The sequence below is a fragment of the Columba livia genome, chromosome 4 (assembly GCF_036013475.1).
Source record: "Columba livia isolate bColLiv1 breed racing homer chromosome 4, bColLiv1.pat.W.v2, whole genome shotgun sequence".
NCBI classification, from domain to species: Eukaryota; Metazoa; Chordata; class Aves; order Columbiformes; family Columbidae; genus Columba; species Columba livia.
Window position 1 is genome coordinate 40,169,141 of NC_088605.1, and position 24,682 is coordinate 40,193,822.

Genomic DNA, 24,682 nt, shown 5'->3' on the forward strand with positions numbered 1-24,682 from the left:
ATACTACACACTGGTTGCAAGAGTGGGAGATGGAAATGGACATCGAGGAAGCATCGAACTGAAGGAAAGTGTGCACTGCTTTTAACCGCTGTGGTGGTTTAAGTCCTTGCATCCTACCTGCTGCAGACCATGAAGAGCAACAGGAGACTTCCCATGGTTGTCTACATGGCTACACCTCCCTGCTATGTTACCTCCAGAACAGCTACAGTGAATGGGAAGACAAGCATGGGCCACACCAAGCACGGGAGATAGTGATCTTCAGGAAAGGCCATAGAGCAAATAATGTGGTGGCCTTCTTGTCAGAGGTGGAGTCCTATCAAGATGTGTAAGTCCTGGAAGGAGACAAAAGTTCCAGTAAAACTGCCTCTTCAGCAGGTGTGTGGGCATCCAAATTCCTATGGCTGTCTCTAGCAACACAGGCCTATGTTCACTGAAATCCAAGGCAACTGAAAGGGTATCCACTTTCAGAGGGACTGAGGAAAAACACGTGACAAAAATTCAGCCTCATCTCACACAGATCTGGCATGCATTCAGAAAGCAGCAGAGTCCTACTCAATTTAAAGGAGCTTGTGAGATTGGGGACTTAGTTATCCAACTGCTCCATCACTAGCCAAGAAACGAAACCCAGATTGGTTCAAAACCCATACTTAAACATGGGAAGAAGGAAAAACAAATGCATAGCAAGTGGGGCCAAGCTAGTACAAGTCATAAGTCAGTGGAAACAAGGTCCTATGACCAAAACAGCTCCTTCCATCAAGAAAATGTTTTGCTGTGTGAGTGGATGAGTAAGAAACACACTCCCTGACCTATTCACTCAGTTGGCACCTGGCTCTGGCCACACCTGAGCACTGGCTGTATCCTTGTTCAATGGCTGCATCCACCTCTGCTCTTCTTGCATGCAAGGTGGTAGGTCAAGGTGCCCAGGCCCTTGGCATGACTAGACCAGCTCCCTGGAGTGGGTCTTCCTCTCCATTTCTGAACCCTCTGTTGCTGTTCCACTTTCCTTATGCAGGCTGGAGACCTGCTTGAACGTGCACCACAGTGTGCCTCTCATACCCCTACCCCCGCAATGAGATGCAGTCCTAACCCAAGTTTTTCTGACGTTTTCACCAAATGCTCTCTTATCCGATTACTCCTCCCAGGAGCAGAGGAGCCTTAGTTACTACTGCCCTGGAAGCAATCAGAAGAAGATATTAAGAGTAAGGTCCAAGTCCGGCTATAGGAAAATTACAAACATCTGGACACACAGACCTCCATTGATGTTTCCACTGCCCTTGATACTCAGCTGAAGGTAGCCCCTCATCCTCCTCTTCTGAAGCCACAAGGTCAGAGATGAAGTATGTGAGTGGTGAAGGACAGCACCGACACACACGAGGTTCCTGCCTGCGGCTGCCTGCATACATCCCAATCCATTTGTAGCGGCTGCACAGGTAGCACCAATCACATTCAAGCACTTCTGCTCAAACTAAAAGACAGCTTTACCCTCTTGTGACAGACCACGTGAACACCTACAGGGTCAGGGTCAGTGTCAGCTTCCCAAAGGCGGGGACTTCTTCGGAATGGGTTTAAACTGGAGCTGGGTGCTGTAATCCCATTACGAACAGAGCGCTGCGGGGAAACCACGTGTGGCATTCCCCTGAAGCACAGCACCTCGATTTTCAAGATTATCCAAACAGGTTGGGTTTCTCCCCCTTTCTTGCAGCCCTTGCTCCCGCAGACATCTCTGAGAAGAGATGCGGTGACAGGCGTGCGCATCCCGCCGCCGGGGCTGCGCCGGCCGGCGCGGGGAGCGCTCCTGCCGGACGACAGGCTCCGCATGGGCACAGGCGACTCCGGGACCGCCGGGGTGACACCCCCCCTTACTCCCGCCGCCCTCGCAGCGGCCTCGCAGCCGCTCGCTCCTTTCACACTCCGCCGCCTCGCCTCCAGCCGCCGCACGGCCCCCGCCAGCCCCGCAAAGGCGGCGATGCCCCGGCCCCTCTCGCGCCCCGGCGCTCCCGGGCGCTGCCACCCCCCGCGCCCCCCACCCGGGCCCCGGGGCCGCCCCCCGGCCCGGCTCCGAGCATGCTCAGTGCCGCCCTGACCTACTTTCCCCTATCGGAGCCGGCAGCGGCGGAGCGGCGGGCAGCGCTGCGGCACGGCACGGCACGGCACGGCACTGCGGCAGCGCCGCGCTCCGCCCGCCCCGGCCCCAGCGTGGTGCTGCGCGGGGCGCGCTGAGGGGCACGGCGGCGGCGGGCGCTGCCGCGGGGCGGCGGTGGCAGCAGCAGCAGCAGCGTGCGAGCGGGAGCAGCCGGCGGGCAGGTGAGCGGGCGCGGCGGGGGGCGCGGGCCGCGGTTCCCCCTGCGGCGGGCGGGCGGGCAAGCAGGCGGCGGTCCCGAGGAGGCGCTGCCCGCCGCCGCCTCGACCGGCCTCGCCGCCGGCACCTGCCACGGCTGCGGGGACCCGCGCATCGGCCCCTGCGCCGCGGTGGCTGCGGAGCTCCCCGGCCCCCGGCGCGGAGCCCACGCGATGAGCCCCGGAGCGTGCGCGCTGCCCCGCCGGCGGCGGCCCCAGGGGAGCCTAGAGGGCCGGAGCACCGGGACAGTGGCTGTGCCTGGGGGAGCACGGCGAGTCTGGCAAGCCCGACATTGTCCCTCTCCCGCGGCAGCAGTCGCGCGGCGGTTCCCTGGGAGTCCGCGGTGGAGAGCGGTAGCTACCCGCGCAACGGTAGTGGAGTAACGCTGTGTTAGGCACGAAAGTTGAAGACGTTAATTCGAATGAGAATCGTGGTTTGCAGGAAAATGTGCTTCTTTAGGCAGAAAAGCTAATGAGCCCACAGCTTTTACCGGGGACCTTCACCTCCTGCGCTGCCGCCGGAGCCCGCGGCCACGGCACTCGCTACTGTCCCACGCTGGGAAGGAGAAAGGGAGGGAGTGATTCACTGCAGAGACCTCTTCAACTGAGCTGGCTTCTTAAGAGAGAGCTTAAATTGTGCTACTTTAAATTTAAAATAAAGGCTGCCTCCTGATATTTGGTTTAATTACCCTTTTACTTCACAGGATAGTCTCACGAGATAAAACTCAATTTCAAAAGCGCCCTGAGGGAACAATCTAAAACTTCAGAGCGGTCTTGCAATAAGTGTCAAATACTGTTTCTTAACGGGCAAATTCGAACAGCTTGGGAGGAACGAGCTTCAGAGAACAGAGAGCACAACTGAGCAGGCACTTTTCTACTGCACTTGTCTGGAGAGGCTTGTAAGAAACTACACTTCCTAACAGTCCTCTTCCAGTTGTTAAATTAAAGCATCTCAAATGGAGATCCTGGATATTCGTGCTCTGGAAATAAAAGTACCAACTGTGTGAGCAATGCTAAATATTCCATGCAACCTCATTTGGTACGTATTTGCCTGAAAGACTGTAAAGTCAGTTCACAGGGAAAAACACAGAGAAGTTAAAAGGGAAAGTACGTAACATTTAGTTGTTTAGAGCCTTTAGATTGTGGAAGAGTTTCTCTCTTCACTGCAGTAGGACGAAATATGGCAGATCTCTTTTCAGTGGTGAGGATGTTTGCATGGCAGGAATCTTTTGTCTGGCTTAGCATGTACAGTTAGCAACAGCACCATTGATATCCTTGTGGTTGGTGTATTAGGGATCCTTTTTTATTAGAAAGCCTTCTCATTAAGACTGCAGTATATCAACATCAGTTGATGTTGAGTGCAACTTACACAACGGGAGTGCATGTTGTACACCCTTTTTTCCTGAAGAATTTGAAGTTTTCAGAGACCTAGACAGCAGGACATCCGCCAAAAAAAAAGGCTTTCTTCCTACTTTAATACAGTAATATGTTGTATTTGTCCAAGGCATGTTTCTTATCCTGAAAGCTTAAAGATAAAATCAGTCACTCTTAAAATATTTAACACATGGTGGGAACATGGCAGTGGATTCTGCAGCGATCTGTATTGTACAGCTCCAGTTGCCTCCCTGCCCCATCCTCCTTGCCTGCCTGCAGTTAGACAGGTCTTGCTCTAATATGGAGGAGGATGGAGTTGGCATAGGAACCTGTTTAAAGTGTATTCATCAATTTAACCAGGGAAAAAAAAATAAAACAAAACAAACCCAACCAAACAGAAAACCCACCAGAACTATGCAAAGCCACCCCATACAGTTTAAAAGAGGGTCATAGTTGTGACACAATTATATGGGTGCTGGAGAATTATTTAAATGGAACAAAACCATTCTCTGTCTCAGTTCTTGCCTAGAAAGCTTGGAATCTGGGGACTGGTATTTTTTATTATGGTTTAAACTCATTGCCAGTGTAAGGCACCACTGAGATTGGATGCAACTTGTAACAGGGAGAGTGAGCTTCCAAGGAACTAAAGGAACCTGGACTGAGTTTTTCTAGCAAGGTCTTGTTTCTCTGTCACCAAGCTGCACCTTTTGCAGAAGTTTTTGCAGGCACAAATGTCTATGATCCTATTTTGGGCTATCCTGGACCATATTAATGTGTCAACAGATGACTGTGGTATAAGACCAAGCTCCTGGATACTTCTTGGAATTTTTTCATTCCTGGAATTCTGAGCTGCTATCCATCCATGCAGACTTGTAAGCCTTTGCAAACCTCCATTTGTAGTCTTAATTTTGTTATTTAGTTCTGTTAACAGTGGCATTTTCTGTCCATGTACATACCCATCTTAGAAACATCCTTTCCAAGACAATGGAGATGCTATTAGTTTTCAGCAGTTACTGTGTTTAAAATCATTTGTAGCAGCAGTTTAGAGAATCATGTCTTCTATGTGCCAGGAAGGCTGCGAAGGGCAGACAAAACTTCTGCATTTTTGTGCTAAAAAATATCGGTGGTGTACTCTCTTATTTCAGAGTAAAAGTAATTACCATGAGTACCGCCTATTTTTCAGAAATAATGAACTCTGTACAGATGTGTGTAAATGTCTTGTTTTGGAAGATGGCCACCACATGCAGAGGAATTACATTAAGAATAACCTACCTACCCCAAACTTAACATTTAATTGACATGATTCTGCCACCGTGAGAGTTTTATACCAAGAAGAGATTTCTGCTCTTATTTTTAAGTCATGCAGTGCCAGGGCATGTATACTGCACTGCTGTGTGTGTGGTACCCAGTCATATGTGTGTGACTGTGTGATATACAGTCCTACCAACAATACTGGATGCTGATAGCAGTACTGTATGCTGAGGAAGTTATGTTACTTTAATGTTGTATTTTTCCATCTGAAGTAGAAATAACTGGCACAGAAGTCTGAAATTATAGAGGTTCTTTAGTAAACTCTTGAAGGCTTCTAGCTAAATTATAGCATATACATGGCCTGATATAGGCATGCTTGGAAAGGGCTGAATTGATCCCATTTGTGTACAAGCAAGACTTAAGTTACTGTGTGGTGCAGGGCAAACTCCTTTGAATCCCATCTGCTGTCCCCTTTGTTTCTTGTGGAATCATAGAATGTCGTGAGTTAGAAGGGACCCACAAGGGTCATAGAGTCCAATTCCTGTCCCTGCATATGACACAGTTCACACCATGTGTCTGAGGGCATTGTCCAGTGTCCTTGAACACTGTCAGGCTTGGGGCCATGACACCTCCCTGGAGGAAATTGGCGCAGGCATTTTTAACCTGAAATAATCCTTCTCTACTGCAATCAGTCGTGAATGGTTAGATTCCTTTAAATTCACTCTCTGTCCTAATCACAGCATCCACGTGTAACCTCTTTGCCCTGTATCCTGGAAACCATTAAACATGGAAACTAGTTGTTAAAAATTATATCCATCTTGCAATTCTGTAGGAATAGAAAAGAATCAGTCATACTCACATCTGCTTTCTCCTATTTTTTTCTCTTTATATTCCAGCTAAAATGGGAGCCTTTTGCTAAAATAGTATAATGAAAACAGTCGCAGTGCATGTAAACATTCACTTATTCAAAGCACATACAAAATTTAGAGTTTGATAGTAGAGGTCTTTAGCCCTGCAAAGCCCTTCATATCTTTGTTTAAACAAAACATAATTTTTAATTTTACATCTTGTTTGAATGTCTTGCATCTGGAATTTTTCTTATTCATTTGGAAAAAGAAAGCAATTAGATGTTCTTAAAGGATGTTTAGCTTTGGCAAACACAGCTCAAAAGAGGAAGCAGGGGGAAGAGAATCGGGCAGCATTCTGCATTGCTGTGTTCTTAGCAGGGTCATGTAAGCTATGTCAAAAGCATATGAGATCTGTTGTATTTGCCGATCGGTTATTTAAACTGTTGGCAGAATAATGCTTACAGAGTGCCAGTATAAATGAAAGACAAGAGGTGAGTAAAGATAATGAAAGATATGTAGGACTTGGTGAGGCCAGGCAGCGCACAGATGTGTGTGCAAGTGTGGAAGAGAATCTCTGTGCATCTTCTTTGTTCCTCCTTTCTCAACAAAGGGGACTTTTAAGCATTGATCCATCTGCATTTACTGCAACAGCAAAAGAGCAGCTCTGCTGAAAGCTCACAAGGAGTTAAGCAAGTGTCTCTTAAAGCTATACAGATGTTTCTGGAATAATAGCTTTGTATACAAAACTAAATTGAGTGGTAATTGTCCAGCCTCCAAATAAATACAAATGCTAAATAAATCTAGATAATCCACATAAAATAAGTATTTTTTTCTAAGATTAAAAATCCTGTAAAGAATGTGTACCTAATCAAACATAAGCTGGGCCTTAAGAAGTCTCCACTACTCGTAATGTTGAATCTGCTTTATGATCTGGATAGCCCACAGCTCAGTAGGACATTTCCAGCACAGTGCCTGTCTTGATTAAAACCAGCAAGATTTTTCACTGAATATGAAACTTTGCTTTGTTTTTGCTGCATTCATTAAAATACCTCCAAGAAAGAACATTTTAATTGCTCTGTCCGTATCAAAATGCACATATGAACTACAAGTTGTGTAATGAAAAGTTAAGCATCCAGGTTGTCTGAGTTTTCATTACTTCAGTGTATTTTGCAAAAGAGTTGATTGGATACAGCAGAGATGCTGGGATTACAGGAGCTGTGACATCAAAAGACAATTGTTCAGAGGTCTGACATTCTTGAGGTACTTTAAAATAATCTCCCCAATATTTATCTGCCAACAGCCTTCATGTGTTCATTTTTGGGTTAGTGGATTAGGTTCTCTGAGTGTTCATTGTCATGAGTGGAATACACACTAGACCATTCAAACACACAGTTAAATTAACGGAACCATTCAAATACTCGAAATGAAGTGGGTTTTAAAGTCTCTAGGACACCATATGCTTGATAATTTATCAATATCAAGACGTGAAAAAAGATTAAGAAAAATGAGGGGAAATTTACAGTAAAAATATTCTAAAGTATTTACGCACTCAAAGGCAACATGAATAACTCCTTCATTGTACCATGGCTGAAGAGAATGGCATGTGCTTCTTCCCCTACACCAAAAGTCTGGATATAGCATTAATTTTCAATCACAGATAGAAAATGTGGAATCACCTTATTGATGCTTTCTTGCTGCAGTTTATTGATACACTATGGAACCCTGAAACGAAGATAACTGAATCTTTACAGTCGTTAACTTTACTCTGTTACCCCCTACAACATTGGATGTGTTCTGAACTGTATAAGATACTCATTAAAATTTTCATTCCATTTTGGCCATTAGTGGTAGAATAAGATATGGCCTTTGATTTTTCCATTTTCTTTCTTTTTTTATTTATCATTTGTTACCTTACAAAACAAATTAACAAATGTTTGCCTGTAATAGTTTAATATACCTACAAAACACAAAATTAATTTGTAGCCTTCTTTATTATCATTTCTTTTAGACAGGAGCTTTAGGAAGGGGTTCCAGGTTGCCATACTGACAGCCGTTCTTGTTCACTGCCCAGGGCCATACACTGAGGGGACAATGAATACACATCAGATGGTTAAGTCCCCACATTCTGCATTAACTGTCATAATCTATTAACATGTGCAGGTAAATTATATACAGTCTCTTGAATCTTCCTAAATTCCCAGCACTTTTTTTCTTGTGTCAAGAAATTACAGTCTAGGCATCATTAATCAAAAAACTTCCCTCTCTTTCCTCCTACTGCCCCATCTTCCACCTCAGTTTCACTGAAATTTGTCTTTAGTATTCTGAGAACCAGTAAATATATATGCCTCAGCTGTCTTCTTTATGCCATTCAATATTGCGTATATTTTTGATAACGTCTCTTCTTACTCATCTACTGTCTCAAGTTAGTGGTCTGAAAAGGTTCTCTTAGCCTGTCTTTGAGTCTGACTTATTTCTGCCTTATTTTTTCAAGATTAGATTCACCACAACTGGCAATTCTCTGGCATCAAGAAGCCAAATCTATCAGCAGATAATAACCTATGAACTTCAGAGCCTGGCTATCTATGTGTGGGAAAAAGCCCAACATTCACCATTGCAGGCACCCTAAATTAGTGATATTTCATTAGTTACCTAGGCTGGAAATAAGTCCTCTCTATATGGTAAAGAAGACTTATCATTGTACTTACTTATCGTGTAAGTACAATCTTTCAGGCTCTAGTCAACACTCTCAGCATGTCCTGTCATTCTAAAATACTGCTACTCAAAAATAAAAGAATCATGAAGGGGAACATGAAGGCAATTTCCCAGCATCCCATATAGAAATTTTTAAGACTTGCCATATTTTTTCACATTGACTTCTCCAAGGCTGTTCTTTTATTTGTGTTTCTTGAGTATTAGAGTTTCTTTAGGTTGGGAGTGGCCTCTGGAGGCCAGTGTAGACTACTTTGCTCAGACTGTGTCTGTTCAAATTTTGAACACCTCAAAGAATGGAGGTGCCACAGCCCCTCTGGGCAACCTGTTGCAGGGCCTGACTGACTTCCTGCTTAAAAAATCCTTCATAAATAATCATAATTTGTGTTGTTGCAGCTTGTTGTCCCTTGTCTGTTTTCATTTCACTGCACACCTCTTGAGAGGAGCCCAAGTCTGTCTTCTTTATGCCCTTGCATCAGGTGGCTGAGGGCAGCAAGTGTGACACCAAGCAGCTGAGCATACGTGGCCAGGGCAGCATCCCACAGCCCTGACAAAGAGGTTCTGAAAGATTCCCAGGCAGCTGAAAGCAGCTGAAGAGACTGAAACATGCACAGAACTGGGAGCTGCTGCCCAGTTGAGAAGCCCCGGTTTAGACGAGCAGAAGGAAACTCTTTATCTTACAAATATCACCAGCGTGCCACCTATTCAGCATAGCCAGGAAAGCAGAAAACCATGAAGTTATGAAGGACTGAAATCTCCCCAAAGAAAATTAAAAGAGCAGCTCTTTCAGAACCAAGCCGTAACATTTTATTGAGTAGCAAATGACTAGAAAAATAAAGTTAGTTGCAAATGAATGACATTTCATCTGCCTCTCTGGACCCTAATAGTATAACCTTTTCAGTAGGTGGTTCTCACTCGTAAGCCTGTGAACTGGCAGTGAGCTGCTCTCCTTCCATGTGGTGTAAGTTCCTTCATTTGCATTCCTGTTCCAGTAAAACATGTTAACTTTTACTTTTGCCTACTCTATAGAGGCATTGCCCATGGAACTGAGAAAACGTGGTATGCAGTTTTTAAATAATAAAGAATCTGCTTTAGTTTTGTTATGTAGCATCATTTTTGATAGGCATTTATAGACAAATGAGAACCAGAATGAAAATAATTTCGTTTTCTTGATCACTTACGAGTCAAGCAAGATAGCATTGGGATGTTAAAGCTACAGGAACAGAATTTATGCATTACACAATAAGCTGTTCTTCACTTCTGAATTGAATAACCTCACAGTTAATAGGATTACACATTATTCCAAGAACAAGAACAGGCCAGTCTTACAGAAGTGAGCAAGCCAGGAAAGGTATGCATCACTGCCCTCCTTTTCTGTTCTTTTGTGCTCTGTCATCATGTTGTTCTGCACAAATGCAGTACTTACAAATGTGGCCCCTGACCAGTCAGAACAGTTCTCTGAGTGATTAATGTTCCTAGCCAGTCCAAGCTGTGTCTTCTGTTCAGACTGATGCTTGATTTTGGACAAAGAAATTTTAACTTCAGTTTTCATCCCTGTTTCATATAGTGAGGAGTAATAAACACCACCCTGCAGCTGTGCTTGTTCTGGAGCACATTCCGGGGGACTTCTCTGGATAGAAATGTATAGAGAGCAGGCTAAAGATGGCTATCCTGTCACTTAGAAGAAAAACCTGTCATAATTCCCTCATGTGGCTCAAATCTCATGCAATTTTCCTTGGAAGTTAATCCCAGGAGCAGTAAATCTGCTACTTTCATATTTTCAGTTTATACCATTTGGATTATAAAAACACAAAACTATTTAATGTAAGGACCACTGGCAACCATCTTTCAGTGGTAAATGTTGCCAGAGATACCATATGGCAGAGTAGGTTATCTATATATATGTTCTAGGTGCTGAAGGAGAGTTTGGGGATTCCTCTGATTCCATCTTGGGAGGTAAGACTGTCCCTGACTACAACTTCTGTTGGGAAAGGTAGATGAGGATAGCTAGGGGTGTGCTTTTTCCTTTTATGCACCACAGTTGTAAAAAAAGAAAAAAAGTGTACGTAACCACATTAAATCTACTATAAACTTTTACTTACTGTAGATCTTTCACAGGTAGCTCATGTGCTTTGAAGATGGGAGAAAGGAATGCTTCCATTCTTTCCATGACCAGAAATTTAACTTTTTGTTTATAGTGACTTCCTTTTGTGGCAAAAATGCACCCAGAGACTCAGTCTGTTCCTACAGAGCAATACTCAATATTGCAGATGTCCTTGAGTAGTGTCCTGTGTTACTCTCAGTCTTGAGGAGTTATTAAAAGAATCTTTGTTTTAGTCCAGTCAAAACAGCTGTTTGACTTCGGGTCACGTTAAAAGGTTACAATTCTGGTGGCTGCCTTCATCAGGTTTATCATGGGCCACTACCACCTGTAGTGGCCAAGATCTGGGGTGACAGCATTGTGCCCACTTTGCTGATACTCTGGATTCTTCTTTGCCAGAAGTGGGCTGACATCACTAGCAGTCCTATTTTGGGCTCCTTACCCTTCTCCCCATTTAGTTGTGTGACTGAGTCATAACCCATTACATCACTTACGTTTAACAAAGCAGCTGGCTCCCAGATTTGTTTACCCTGATATCCTCAGGCTGCTATTGTGCCTATGGCAAAACAGTAGGGCAGAAACTCTCAGGAAATTTCCCTTTGCACCAGAGTCCGGTGTGCGTGCATTTTCTACTCTTTCAGCTCATTCTCTCTGCTTCTTCTTGCTTTCCTAACCTGAATCTAGCACTTTAGTCCTGCCCAACAGGTTAGCGGAGGGTCCTGGATGTGTAGTTCTCTGTGTGGCCATGCTTTGACTTTCTTAGGTGAGGCTGAGAAAACCTTTGGTTTCTTCCGTTTTTTTGTTCTCCACTAACAGTGCAGAGGATGGACACCAAATAAAATATTCTCTATCACTTCTAGTTGCCCTGGGACCATTTCTAAACTTGCAGCTATTTGTGATTCAATTCTGTGCCAGAGTGAGGGAGTCACTGTTCTTTTCAGACAAGTAATTGGCCTCTTGACCCTGTTAAGAACATTTTTTATCACTACACAAAGGTACAGTTTTTGCTTTCACATGCTCTGTGTTAAGCACAGGTAACTGTACAGAATGGGCAAACCTTATGTTGTTACTGCCATCCCACACTTCCCAAAGATCCATCCACAGCATCCTTGTGCTGCAGGGATTCAGTGGCCCATCAATGCCTTGAGCTTCCCAATACACTGCGAGTCCTTCCTTACAGGTTTTCTATTCACCCGTTGGGGTGATGCTGTTTCATTTCCTTCTGGAATGCAAATCGCCCTCCCATGCTAAACACCTTTTTTGATTGCTACTGATTTTTCTGCCATCAAAAAAATGGTAGGCTCAAATACAATAACAAGCCACAGCCAGTAATTAGCAACGCAAAGCTTAATCAATTTATCTTGTTCTTTTGCCCTTCCCATTGTTTTAATCCAGCCAGTCTTTGTTCCTACTCCCTTGCCAGGAAGTGTGACGTGTCTTTTGGCTTTTCTATATGGTGCAATGCAGATCTATAACACTGTACAGAAACATTTTATAGAGTGAATATGTGTAACCATAAAGAATGGTTGTCTCCAAGGTTCATGGAGTAGTAGAAATGAGATGTAAATAGGCAGAATTGAAGGATTTTTTCCAAAGTGCAGATTCAGACAGGTTGTATGTATACAGAACTTCAAAAGCGCAGGCTCTACACGCTTTGCATAATTGGAAATGGATTTATGAAGTCATTGTTTTTACAGCTTTAAATGACAAATGAGATTTGCATATTAATTTAAAGTTAAAAATTATTCTGGCTCTTCAAGACAAATATTTCCACATTCAATAATTACAAAAACAGAGAAAAAATGAGGGCAGGCTTGGAGCTGCGTCAGGCATCCACACCATGCATGCAGATTATCTAGAAAAACATAGTTTGTCATTTCTAGTAATGATTCATCCTACAAAATGGAGGAAACTATTTTGCTCTTTTAATAACAGCTCTATCTATTTGTATAAAATCAAGTTCATTACCTTACAGAGAACAGGAGGTGGAGAAGAAAACAACCCAAATAAAATGTTGCCAGTGACAGACAGTAATGTTTTCTTTCCATTTTTGAATTAAGAAGAGGGAAGAGGACTGTTTGGTTGGTTTTATTTTAGTGTTTCCTTTATATATGGAACCGACTTAACCTTGTCAGCAGTCATTTTGCATGCTAAGATAGATGAGTTATCATGGTGTCAAACAGATCTTCAAGAAAATGTGAATAGTCACAAGTAGCACGTGCATTTAGGGAAGGTTTGTTATTAATAGATACTTACTGTTACCTATATTTGGATTCCAGTTAGATTCCTCTACCTAGTAAGTTTCACTAATTTTCAATTATTTGCCTTACAAAAACATGAGTGAAACCAATGTAGTTAAATGAGTGAAATTTTCGTAGGTGCCCATTTTGATGCCAATGTTGTGCCTTCAGACAGTACTGAATGCCAGTTGTGTTCACTGGGAGCATAATGAGGCCAATAGAGAGCACATTTGTAACCCTCCTCCTCTGTCTACAAACTGAAATCACTGTTTAAGAAGGGGCTCGTTGTAGATGATTAGTTGAGGGAAACTATTGTAGTGAGAGTGTGCAAAAGGTACACAGGCAAAATACTTAATTCCACAGAAGGAATGGAAAAATCCTGACTTCATTTGTGTCTCAAAGAAACCTTACCCATAATTATATCACTAGCGAGTATTTTTCTTTGTAAGTCTGCTTTAAAAATGATACTGAAATGGCTTTATCAACTACTAAATATCCTCTTTTAAGAATATTCTTCAGTGCTATGTTTTAACTCAGAAAACTTTAAAAAATGCAATAGCTTAAGAACAGTGAATGGTCTGGTGTATGTGCTATTGTATTTGGACAAAACTGTGTATATTAAGGATTCCAACATAAGATCTAAAATCCTTTCCTGGAGCAGATCTTTCTTATACCACGTCCCACAATTCACCTAAGACAATGTACGTGGCAGAGTTGCAGCACTGAACTGGTAGCGACAGCTTTAATGTGCTGTACCTTTGGTTTTCCTGTTGATTTTGCAAATGTTAAAAAAAAAAAAAAAACAACACAAAGAAAGAAAAAATAATCTGTAGATTAGGAATAAAACTGTAGCTGCTGCTGTAGCTAAATTGCTGCTAAGTGTCTAGGTGATAAAAGCCTTCTCCCACGCCTGCCATTCTGAACAACACTTATTGTCAGGAAAATGTATGCATCTTTTTCCAGTAAGAATAAGGACCGTGATAACATTACCATTTAGACAAGACACTGGGCTGATGATCGTGAAATGCATTAATGGATGTGTCATTATTTTAAAAGAGCACATCTAATGGATTGTTTATATATGCCATCTCATTGTACTTATTTATTTTACAGGCTATTTTAAACACAAAATTGCACGGATCAAAGTAGAACTCTCCTGTGAATTCCTCACCTCAAGGGCCTGCGTTCAACAGAACCGATCCCAGTTTCCAGCCAGTTGTGTGTACCACTGAGGGAAAATGAACATACTGAACAGCCACCACATTTTGTACTTTCTGCCTACCACACGCCTTGTCATCTTATTAGCAGCTTTGACAACTGCTGAGGATGTGACTAACAGCACTTTGAACCGCACTGGCATGAACACAGGGTCTGTGCCTGTGGTGATCTCCCACATTGACCATATTATAGTCAAAGAGGGGAGTAGTGCCTTGATCGACTGCAATGTCCAGGGTAGTCCTAGTCCACATTACAGATGGTACAATTCCAATGGTCACCTGCTCCAAGAGGAAGAGAATAAAGGTAAGATTGTAGTATTCTCACTATGTAGCCTGTCCAGAGACACTTCTGCTTTCAGCAGGTTGACTAATAACCTGAATTTAATGGCTTGACTGTGGTGTTTTCCTGTGTGAAAAAATATGAAAGCCCAGAGACAGCCATAAATTTGTTGTGCACACCTTGGAAGAAAACAGTAACATTTTTGTACTGTGTTATTTATAGCAACACATAACAAGAAACTGAAGCACTTAACAGAAGCTGTAGACAGCTTTTCGTTGGAAGACTTTGGGATTGATCCTGTTTCCCATTCTGTCCTCTTTTATTCTTCTCTGTCACAAGAAAAAACAAACAAACAAACAAACAAAAAACTATAAAGCTATTTTCCAGCTCAAGGAAGGATTCTCTTGACATATGGGAATAGCTTGTTGACATGAATTCAACACAGCTAACTGATATGCCTCCTGTCTTTACACATAGTGCCATGGGAGTGTGAGAAACAGGAGATGCCCTGAATGACCACCAGGAAAACCTACATAGGGCAGCAGTCAGAAGGACAAGCCAAGTTTGAGCCTTCATGGCTTTAGTTAAGACTCTTGAGTTGTATTTACCAGAGTTCTTAATTACACGTGAGCTTGTTTTCCTTAAGTGGAAGGTTTGGGTGGTAATCCTAGCTACATTTCTAGAGAACATTTCAAGGGGGGTGGAAGGTGTTTAGCTCATGTAATCCTTCCGTACTGATTTCTTTGTTCACAGCATGATGAAATAAACTCTTATTCATTCTAGATGCAAGATAGCTTGCCTAACTAATAGCTGACCTGAGGGAGAACTTTGCTATGATAGGAGTAGTGATTGACCCAGCTGGATGTGCAACAGCCTAGTGTATCTGCAAAAGCTTACTGCATAACTGGCTGTATTTTACTTTATAGTACTTTATAATTTTCTGAGTAAAGCTAGAGAAAGGAACTACTTGAGCTAGTAAACAGACTTTCAGGTATAATTTGTACGGTCATAGCAACATACTGTGATTACTGCACTAGAGTGTTTGCCTAAGGCTCACTAACAGAAATTTCCCCCTTTAGTTGGGCATCTAACTTAGGTCTTTGTGTAGTCAACTGAGAGAGGTAGCGACTAACATACATATTCAGGTAGGTGAGCAAAAACTTTGACCAAATCAGTAAAAATTGTAGATGTAGTATTAAGACAACATCACTTTGACTTTCAGCAGTGCATTTGCTCCTTTAAGAAACTGACTGTCTTCGTGTAAGAAAAAAGCACAAGACCTTTCTTTACGATGTATATAGCTGTATTGAGTATGGCACCAAACTGTTATCAAAACCTAGCTTCTTCAAACTTGTTCTCATCATCGTTTTCTCATTAGGCTCATACTATCTGCCAGGATCCATTGACACAGACCCAGTCATTGAGTCACATTTCAATGCCATGACATCATTTATAACAGCTGGAGCCAGGGTACAGCAGCAAGGCGTCTTGTCATTTTACAATTAATAAAGACCTACTAGGCCAACATTGCCATTCAAAGAAGTACTAAGCAGCCACTACTCTGTATTTTTTCTTATTCTAGAGGTGGAGTTATCTGTTATAGATGCTGACATTTCCTGTCTAAGAGAGTTTTCCTCTGAATTTGTCTAACTTTAGCAGATTGGGGTGATTTTTTTATGTGAAAGTCTGCTTTAGACTGAGCTTTTTATTTATTCTATATTTTTAAATTTCAGACAAAGTGATTCAGCTCTTTTCAGGAATTAAGCTATGGCAAAAAATACTGTTTCAGCTAAGTTAAAAATTGTAAGTAAGAGGATAAAAAGATGTAATTAAGAACTGTCCATACAGGAACTGAGGCAGGGATCTTGTGGGAATACTTTCTACATAAGCTCTACTAGAGATAATGTAAAAAACGGATTTGGATAAAGCCATGTTTAATTAGAAAAACTTAAAAAATGGTAAAAGCCCATAACTACTCTGAATTAAAGGCTTTTTTTTTGACTAATGAGTTTCAGAATTGCTCACAGATTCTTCCTTGAAATAAATAAATTTTTAAAAAGTAATAATAATCTTTTTAGCAATGAAAGAACTTCCATGAAAAGAATAAAATACATGTAGAAGCGAAGTGTACACCAGCCTGTGGCAGGACTGCAGTCCTTGCCTTGTGATTTACATGCATTGCACGGGGGTTTTGTGCTGTTTCAGTCCTCTAATGACAGATTCTGTGTCTTCGTTCAGCTGCCTTAATAGACTTAAATTGCAGCCGGTTAGGTTAGGTTTAAGAGAAGCAACTTTATGATAGTAAAGACAGGTAAACAAATGAAATTCCTTGCTGTGGAAGGTTATTGAAATTCCATTACTGCCTCCAACAGATACCTGTCAGGAATGGCTTGGGATTGTGTTACAGAGATCGAAAACAGTTGAGTCTGCCCCTGAGCAGCAGTGCGTATTGATGTCATTGTTTTACAAGGAAATCTTGTGTATGACAGCTCCCTGCATGAAGTGTTCAGAAGGTACAGGGGCACTCCTACACTTCATGGCTGTGCTCTCCACCATTTGAACACTTTTAGGCCTGGGTTTACATGGAGGAAAGAATTGACACCAGGCTGTTCTATTGCAGCTGAATCATGTGTTTTGTAGCGAAGTTGCAATTTAATAAGTGGTATCACACTGAAGAAAGTAAAAACATACATGCTCAGCTCTTAAATGGTAGTGATATTTTAATAAAATGAAGCTCACTTGGGGAACTAAAAATATATTTCCTTATCAATATATAATAAACACAATAACTAGCTGAATTTTGAATCACTTTAGCAGTGATAGAAGCGCTGAGTTTTAACATGTTGTTTCAAACTCAGTTTAATAGCTAAATTGCTCTGCTGTGCCAGGTTCAAAGGATATGAAATGTATAATTGCATGTAGCGACCAAAGATATCAATTATATTACACAGATAGAAATTACTTTTAGAAGAATAAGAAGTTCTGTTGTGGTGCATAAAAGTTCATACTGGCAAACAGGTTGTTCTCTTAGTTGGCCATGGTTCTTCGCTTTCCCATCCACCTTACTCCTTCCGTACTATTTCCCATTTTAAAAATCATACTTCAGATTTAGATTCTGAACACCATGGAGGACAGGCAGTGTAGTATATGATGTCTGAAATGTTAGGGGTTTTCAAGTTTACAGTAGCAGAATTATGTGAGATACTGTAACAAAACACCAAAAATAATGCAATTGTAAGAAAATGCATTGGCAGGGATTAAAGAAAGGAGAGTTTAGTGGATTTTTCTGCCTCGCAATCCTGTTGTTACTGTTGTTTGAGGAAGTGTGATGTGTTTGGGAGGCTCTCTGGGGTATGTAGTAATTTCTTTTTAACTTAACTGGCCATAAGATTGTGGTACATGTCATGCATATTAACTGATTTTTTTGAGACATTTTAGGGCATGATCCAATTATTCACAGCTGATGTCAGGGATTTGATAGTAACACAGCTAGGCTCTCAAGGACAGACATGCCTTTGTGATGGTAAATTCTTTGTCTTCCTGTGAACGTTATTTTTTTCTTCCAAAAACTGAAGCCAGTTTTACAAAGCTGATGTTTAAGGCTATGCTGATCATGTGAACAAAATACTTCTAACTAAGTGACTCTGTCTCCTCTCCTGCAGGAAAGTGGTGGTTTCTTGACAACGGGCTACTAAACATTACCAGCGTGTCTTTTGAAGACAGAGGTAAATACACGTGTGTCGCATCTAATCCGTACGGCAGTGTTAACAATACCGTAACACTGAGGGTTGTTTTTACCTCCGGAGATATGGGAATCTATTACATGATTGTCTGCCTTGTAGCTTTTACCATTGTTATGATACTGAACATAACTCGGTTATGTATGATGAGCAGCCATCTGAAGAAAACAGAGAAAGCCATCAATGAATTCTTCAGAACAGAAGGGGCAGAGAAACTCCAGAAAGCTTTTGAGATTGCAAAGCGTATCCCAATTATCACTTCAGCCAAAACACTCGAGCTTGCCAAAGTAACCCAGTTCAAGACCATGGAATTTGCTCGCTATATTGAAGAGCTTGCTCGGAGCGTACCTTTGCCACCTCTCATCATGAACTGCAGGACTATAATGGAAGAAATTATGGAGGTTGTGGGTTTGGAGGAGCAAGGACAGAATTTTGTACGGCAGACAGCAGAAGGCCAGGAGACCACTGAGACAGATGAGCTGTATATGATCCCGAATGCTTTGAAGCGCAGTGACTCTCCTACAGCAGACTCTGACGCATCGTCACTGCATGAACCACCTCAACAGATTGCAATAAAAGTGTCAATTCACCCATTGTCCAAGAGGGACTGTGTGGACGGTCAGTCAGAAGAAAGCTTGCAATTGGACACCAAGGAAGAAGACACTGCTCAAACACCAGCACTTCCTGCAGACCACCCCCCTGAGCCTTCTGCCGAACTCAGTTCCGATGACACAGCATTGGCAAATGACACAAACACATGCGTTATATATGAAAGCCATGTATGATAGTTACTCCTGAATCTATGCATAGCAGGAAAATCAGGTGGAGCTCTTTTAAAAACACATATTGTACTTGCCGCTAAGCCTTACCTGGAGACTATCATAGCAAAAGCATGTATGTGGATTATTCGGCACTTTCTTCTCAGTTTGACTTTAGTTTGCCATGATATGTGGCAGAGTAAATGCTATTACATTAATATTAATTGCTCTTTTCGATTAGGAGTATTTCCAAGAAACATTTACCTCAGCATTTTCTAGTTTGGAGTCACCTGTGGTGGCCTCCTGGAAGTCATTGGTAGTCTTTGATGTAGGACACTTGAACTTATAAAACTGGTGTTCATTTTCCTCCACTCTCATTATTTCCATCTGTTGCATTTTTGCAAATATTATCTTGTGAATTTGAAATACTGCCCAAGAGGCAGCACTCCAGTAGCCAAATAAAATCCTAATAGATCCCATTTACAAAGCCTGTTTGCTCAGCTGCATTGTGATTTAGAGGGCTATTAAAGAAAGTTAAAATGTTTCAATTTCATTTGAGACCACACTGCTTAGGCACAAGGGAAATAGTTTCCCCTTTTCCATGGACTGAAGATGCCAACATTTTTTTTTTCACATCGAGAAACAACTTTGAGGTGTATTTTACAGGTGGGAAAGCCCATAAACATCTTACAGAAAGTTGCAGTCACAACAGCTCTGCGCCTTTTTTTTTTAATATATATTTGACCATTTTTTACTTTGCCAGGAGTTTATGCAGAAAACAGCTACAAATATGCAAGATATCTTGTTTTGTAGTAATTTGGCAGGAGTAAGTTATGTACTAGCTTACCAGAAGATACACAGGTTCCTTAACAGTCCTGCAAACGCCAATAATAAGCTGATGACAAGGCTGAAATGGCAGAAGCCTCTTTAATTGGGATTCTCAATTTTGTGCAAATTCATAGTCTGAAGATCAAGCCTCAGTTCATCTATAAGCGTAAGTTTGAGGTGTTTTATCCAAACTATTAAAAAAAATCAAGCATCCTGTGAAATTACAATGACCATCATGCGAAGTTTATTGTGGTATAATTGCTTTGGTATTTTAAGAACCTCCTACCTATGTAAGATGTTCACTGCTTGAGTACACGTGACTCTACCCCAGTAAAGCTTTAATGATCACAGTGATAGTGGCATTAAAAAGGATCAGCGGTTATGCCAGGAAGTGCCAGGAGTGGACGGGAAATGACAATTTTTATTGCAGACAGACAATAAAAAGGACCTTCTCTAGAGTGAGTCTGGAGAGAAAGCACTTAAAAGGAAGAGTTTGTGTAGGATTAATAGCATATTTCTTAATTATCTGATATACATTTAATTTGGAACTAATGAACAAACTATCACCTGATAGGTTTTAAGGACTGTAGTGTAAGTATGTCTACTCAAAATAAATCTGGAATCTGCTATATTGCAGAAAAAGAAGTCACTTGGGTCTATGGGGAGATGATGCATGAATGGCTCTCTTGACATTTTGTTGAAGTACCTACATCTACATAAGGTGTCCTTTGGAGAAAATCACTAAATTAACTGCACAGGTAATTGAGACCAAAGAGAGTCAGTGTTGCAGCTATCTAAAAAAAAAACCTCGATAATGAACTGAGGTTTTATGTGAACTTCTTTGTCTTAAACTGCAGAGTTTCACTAGTGGTGTAATACAGGAACACCCGGTGACTTACGTAGGTGATGCAGGGAAGGCTCCGTATTTACCTTTCTGTGGTTATTAAATAAAAGGTACATGTTTAATAACGGACTTCAGATTTTCTGACCAACTTATGAAAATGACAACATTTAGTTGCCTAATGTATGTTTGTGCTCACCACAGTGGCAAGCACCTCTGTAAAATACACACATTTGCACATGCCCAAAAGGAAACATGCATGGGCAAAGTCCCTTTCGGAATGTGGCTGGAAATACTTTAGTTCCAGTGAAGCAATATAAATCTAGAAGACAGGGTAGATTAAGAGAATACCATACAGAACCTCACTTCTGACCAGTGTGATTGCAAATACTACTGATGTAAACTGTTAACAACTTCTTCTGAGTCCAAAGTACATTTCTGTTTAGTGTTCACATCAGTTTTTCAAGTCATTTAATTTGCTTCTGGTATGAAAAAGGAGGACATGAGAAACAAAAGCAGGAACTTGCACTGAATTATTTTAATTCACCTTAGCCTCCTGAAAAGAGACATCTTGATTTTTCTGCCTGTCCGGCATTTACAAACTGCTTATGCATTACCTGCCTGGTGCCCAACTAAGATTGCACAGATAAGCAAGGATGTTCTCCTTGAAAGCATAAAAATAGCTTTAAAATTACACTTTACTTTTTAAAATATATGTTTCATAATTATTTATTAAACTACAGTATTTTAATTGCTTTTTAATTATGAAGTTTTTACTATAGAGACCAGACTCCTTCATGTATTCATATGGTGATGGGTACCACACAGTTCTGATCCTGACTACTACCCTCTGGCTGTTCTCTGGCCTGTTTGTTATTTATTTATTGAGAAATATTTGAGAGCGAACAATTCCCCTGGTTTTCTTCAGTATCTCTGTGTGAACTTCCTTGAAGATACAGACTGTGTTTTTTATCAAAGGTTGCTCACGAAGAGCAGGTATTTGAAGTACACACAAGGGTACATTACAAACCACATGTGAGAAACAGTTTTTTGGATTAGATGCATATAATAGCGGTAAGTGCTGAATTCCAGCTGTCACAAGGTCAAAGGGAACCTTGGCTTTGCTGGAGCTGGACTCGCTGGGAGCTGAGAGTTCGCAGATAGGACTGGTCCAGCTAGTCTGCCACAAAGTCTTTGGATGTGTAGCTTTGTGGTACTGTCAGAAAGACAAGAGAATAGCACTGGATCTGAAGAAAACACAGATTATAATCGTTCTGGTTTATGTATTTTTTCTGTTTTCATGTATGCTGCTCAGTATCTTTGTGCATCCATTATATAACACTTGCAAGCTTAAAGCTGTTTACACGCTCTCAGGCACTTATTTTGTGGAAGATAGATGGGAAGCAAGATCCAAACCCATCTTTCCTGTTGCAAACTTTCTGGCTATGCTGTTTTAAAGTAAACAATTCTGTCTTAGAGTATTTCTTGTGAAATGGCTGGTTTATGGTGCAAGAACACAATTGAGAAATATAAAATGGCTGTAAGAAAACATGAACATTTGCATTGTTATGTATTTTCATGCACCTTAAGCACTTCAGGGACATCAGAGTGATCTGTTCCCATATGTGGACTATGCACACCTTTTATTACATCATTCTATTTATTGTATCACTAAACACCAATGGTTCTTAGAACACTCAGAATCTGGAAGGTCCAGTCCAACTAAATTTGCCTTCTAACAGTATAAGGAACACCAAGCCAGGCTTAGAAAGGAAAAGAGATTTGCAGGATATATTTACACTATTTTAAAATATTTTTGCTAGAACTTTGTGAAATGTGACTAACTTTCTGCAGCACAAGAAATCAGTGTTGGATTTGAATTTTACACTTACTGTTATTTTTGCACTACATGTAAGACCATATTAATCAGACCACTTGAATACAGTACTCATTATTTATTTATTCAACATTTTCTTTTTGAGCAGCATATATTTACTGCTGATCTTTTTTTGTTCTCTGATTTGTGGATGCTCGTGATGAAACCTACCCTTCAGTCATTTTTTGAGATTGTCTTTTTAAAAATTTAAAGGAACCCATAGTTCAGCATTTTAATTTAGGTTTATTGGTGTTAGGTGAGGTGTAGCAGCTCAGGCCTGTGCTTAAAATTTCTGTATAATCATAAGACTTGCAGAATTACATATATGGGCAGATGGTTTTTTTTTAAATCAGTGCCTGTTTTATTCTAGTGTTCGTACTATGTCAGTTCTTCTACTTGCAGTTACCTTTTGACAAAAGTACTGTAACATATAACCAGGGCTTTCTGATGTTCAGTTTGGTTCAGATCAACTAATTCTGGAAAGTGTTAACAGTGTAGAGTTTTAAAAGTTCTCATGGAATATCTTGGCAGCATGCTGCTTTAGGAGTTGGGCTCCTAAGTATGCCATACTTAGTGGGACAACTGAAAGCTTCTTAGATGCAAAGGAAATGCTTGCACTAAAGTATCTTAAGTTATATTTCATTTATTATGAAATCCTTTTTGATTTTACAAGAAATGTAAGACAAATATGAATGTGGGGTTTTTTTGAGAAGCAGCTACTGTATTTTGATTTAAATAACTGTCATGATTTTATAGTTCACAGCCGTAAACCACAAAGAGACCAGTTCATGCTGAAGTGGCAAAATGAAATGTGATCCAGCTTGTAAATTGATCATTGTTTCAATAAAGAATTTGCACAAAGTATGCTGAGTTTGTACACAATCAACGAGATTATGGTTTCCTAGTAAAACTATGCCATTGCTCCAATTCAAGTGGAAATAAACTGTCTTTCATTGTACATCTGCTAACATTCCAGAAACTTTGATCAGAATAAACAGTTATTTACCTAGAAAGTAAGTTTTAATAAACCTCTGAAAGGGAGCTGTTGTTATTCAGAATATAGACCCAATTGTTATTTGGTTTTGGTTTTAATAGCCTGGATGGCTCATGTATGTAGCATCTTCTCTTTGGAAGCATGTCAGCACCTCTGCATGTAATCCAAAGGACTTTTTTGTCAGCTCTTTCCTCTCTGAGCCCTGTCATGGGGCCTTGCAAAAAGTCTTGCTGCTGTTTCAGAGTTGAGGCCAACAAAGTAAGCGGCTCTTCTACCAGAGGCACCCTAGTACCAACGCAAAATAAGTGTGGGTTGCCATACCCGCCCCCATTCTTTCATCCACCCTAAAATGATGAGGTGAAATTGCTTTTCCTGTCCCACAGCAGCTAGATTATATCACTCCCCTAAGAGTCTTCAGCAGGACTTAGTTGAAGCAAACGCTGTAATACCTTGTCCTGGCTCTGCTGGTGTGAGACAACTGGCAGCCAGGGGCAATCACTGACAGAGGTGGAGGGGGCACACATGAAGGATTTGCTCTTGCCAGCTGTCTGTTCTAGGCTGAAAAACATAGCCAACAGTAGGAACATAGTAGCTATTTATTTCATGTTTTAACTTTGCTGTTTGAAAGAGTGCTCCAGTTTTGAAAAATACTTTTGGAAGCATTTTTGTTCAACAGTTTCGCTTGAGCTAATGGAGATGAGAGATGTCCACAATTTATCTAAAAATATCTATGAAAAATAGTGAAGGGGTCACAAACTGATCATAAAAGTGAAATATGTATGACTAGAGCCATATGCTATTTTATTGTCTCAGCTTGGGACCATCTTGTAACTGGAGTAGTTTTTGATATGCTGTGACTTTTTTAATATATAGAACAGCAGCACTTCAGGCTGCTCCCCTCCAGTATGGTGAATTTCTCCAATGGCCTTGCTAGAGCATTTTTCAGGAAGGCAGGCTACCACCAACCAGTTCTTCCAGTGACCTGTGCTCCTCAACACCGTAAAAAAGGCTCTCCCCAGCCCCAGTGCTTCTTACAAAGAGAAGATATTTATCACGCAGAGGAGACTGCCTTACAGCAGTACTACAGAGGCACCCCATAACTAAAAGTGGCTGGTGGCTAGTATCTCCACAGAGACAAAGGTAGGGGCAGCGGGGGTCTCTCTGCTTTCCTACTAAGACTGGAGCCAGGGAAAGCCAGTGCATAGCTCAGAGCTTGTACCCCAGGTATTTACACCACCCCTTTGCCACAGGACTGGACATTTTCTAATCCACATCCTGCACCAGTGCC

At 41.3% G+C, this 24,682-nt stretch overlaps 1 protein-coding gene across 3 annotated transcripts; it reads left to right on the forward strand.

Moving 5' to 3' along the window:
* Window positions 1–1,543: 1,543 nt before the first annotated feature.
* Window positions 1,544–23,264, forward strand: MFAP3L (microfibril associated protein 3 like). 3 transcript variants are annotated; one of them, XM_005509539.4, is made up of 3 exons: window positions 1,544–1,676; window positions 13,974–14,381; window positions 18,020–23,264. In XM_005509539.4, the coding sequence occupies exons 2-3, from the start codon at window positions 14,099–14,101 to the stop codon at window positions 18,880–18,882; spliced, it is 1,146 nt and encodes a 381-aa protein (XP_005509596.2). In that variant the 5' UTR covers window positions 1,544–1,676; window positions 13,974–14,098; the 3' UTR covers window positions 18,883–23,264. The 3 variants fall into 3 exon arrangements, with proteins under 3 accessions (XP_005509596.2, XP_064917416.1, XP_021153044.2); XM_065061344.1 differs by lacking the exon at window positions 1,544–1,676 and adding an exon at window positions 1,724–2,304; XM_021297369.2 differs by lacking the exon at window positions 1,544–1,676 and adding an exon at window positions 2,385–3,376.
* Window positions 23,265–24,682: the final 1,418 nt, after the last annotated feature.

Excerpts from the sequence above, each read along its gene's own strand:
- MFAP3L (XM_005509539.4), top strand. The coding sequence starts at position 14,099 with ATGAACATACTGAACAGCCACCACATTTTGTACTTTCTGCCTACCACA. Across the intron at positions 14,382-18,019 it reads CCAAGAGGAAGAGAATAAAG|GAAAGTGGTGGTTTCTTGAC; the intron begins GTAAGATTGTAG and ends CCTCTCCTGCAG.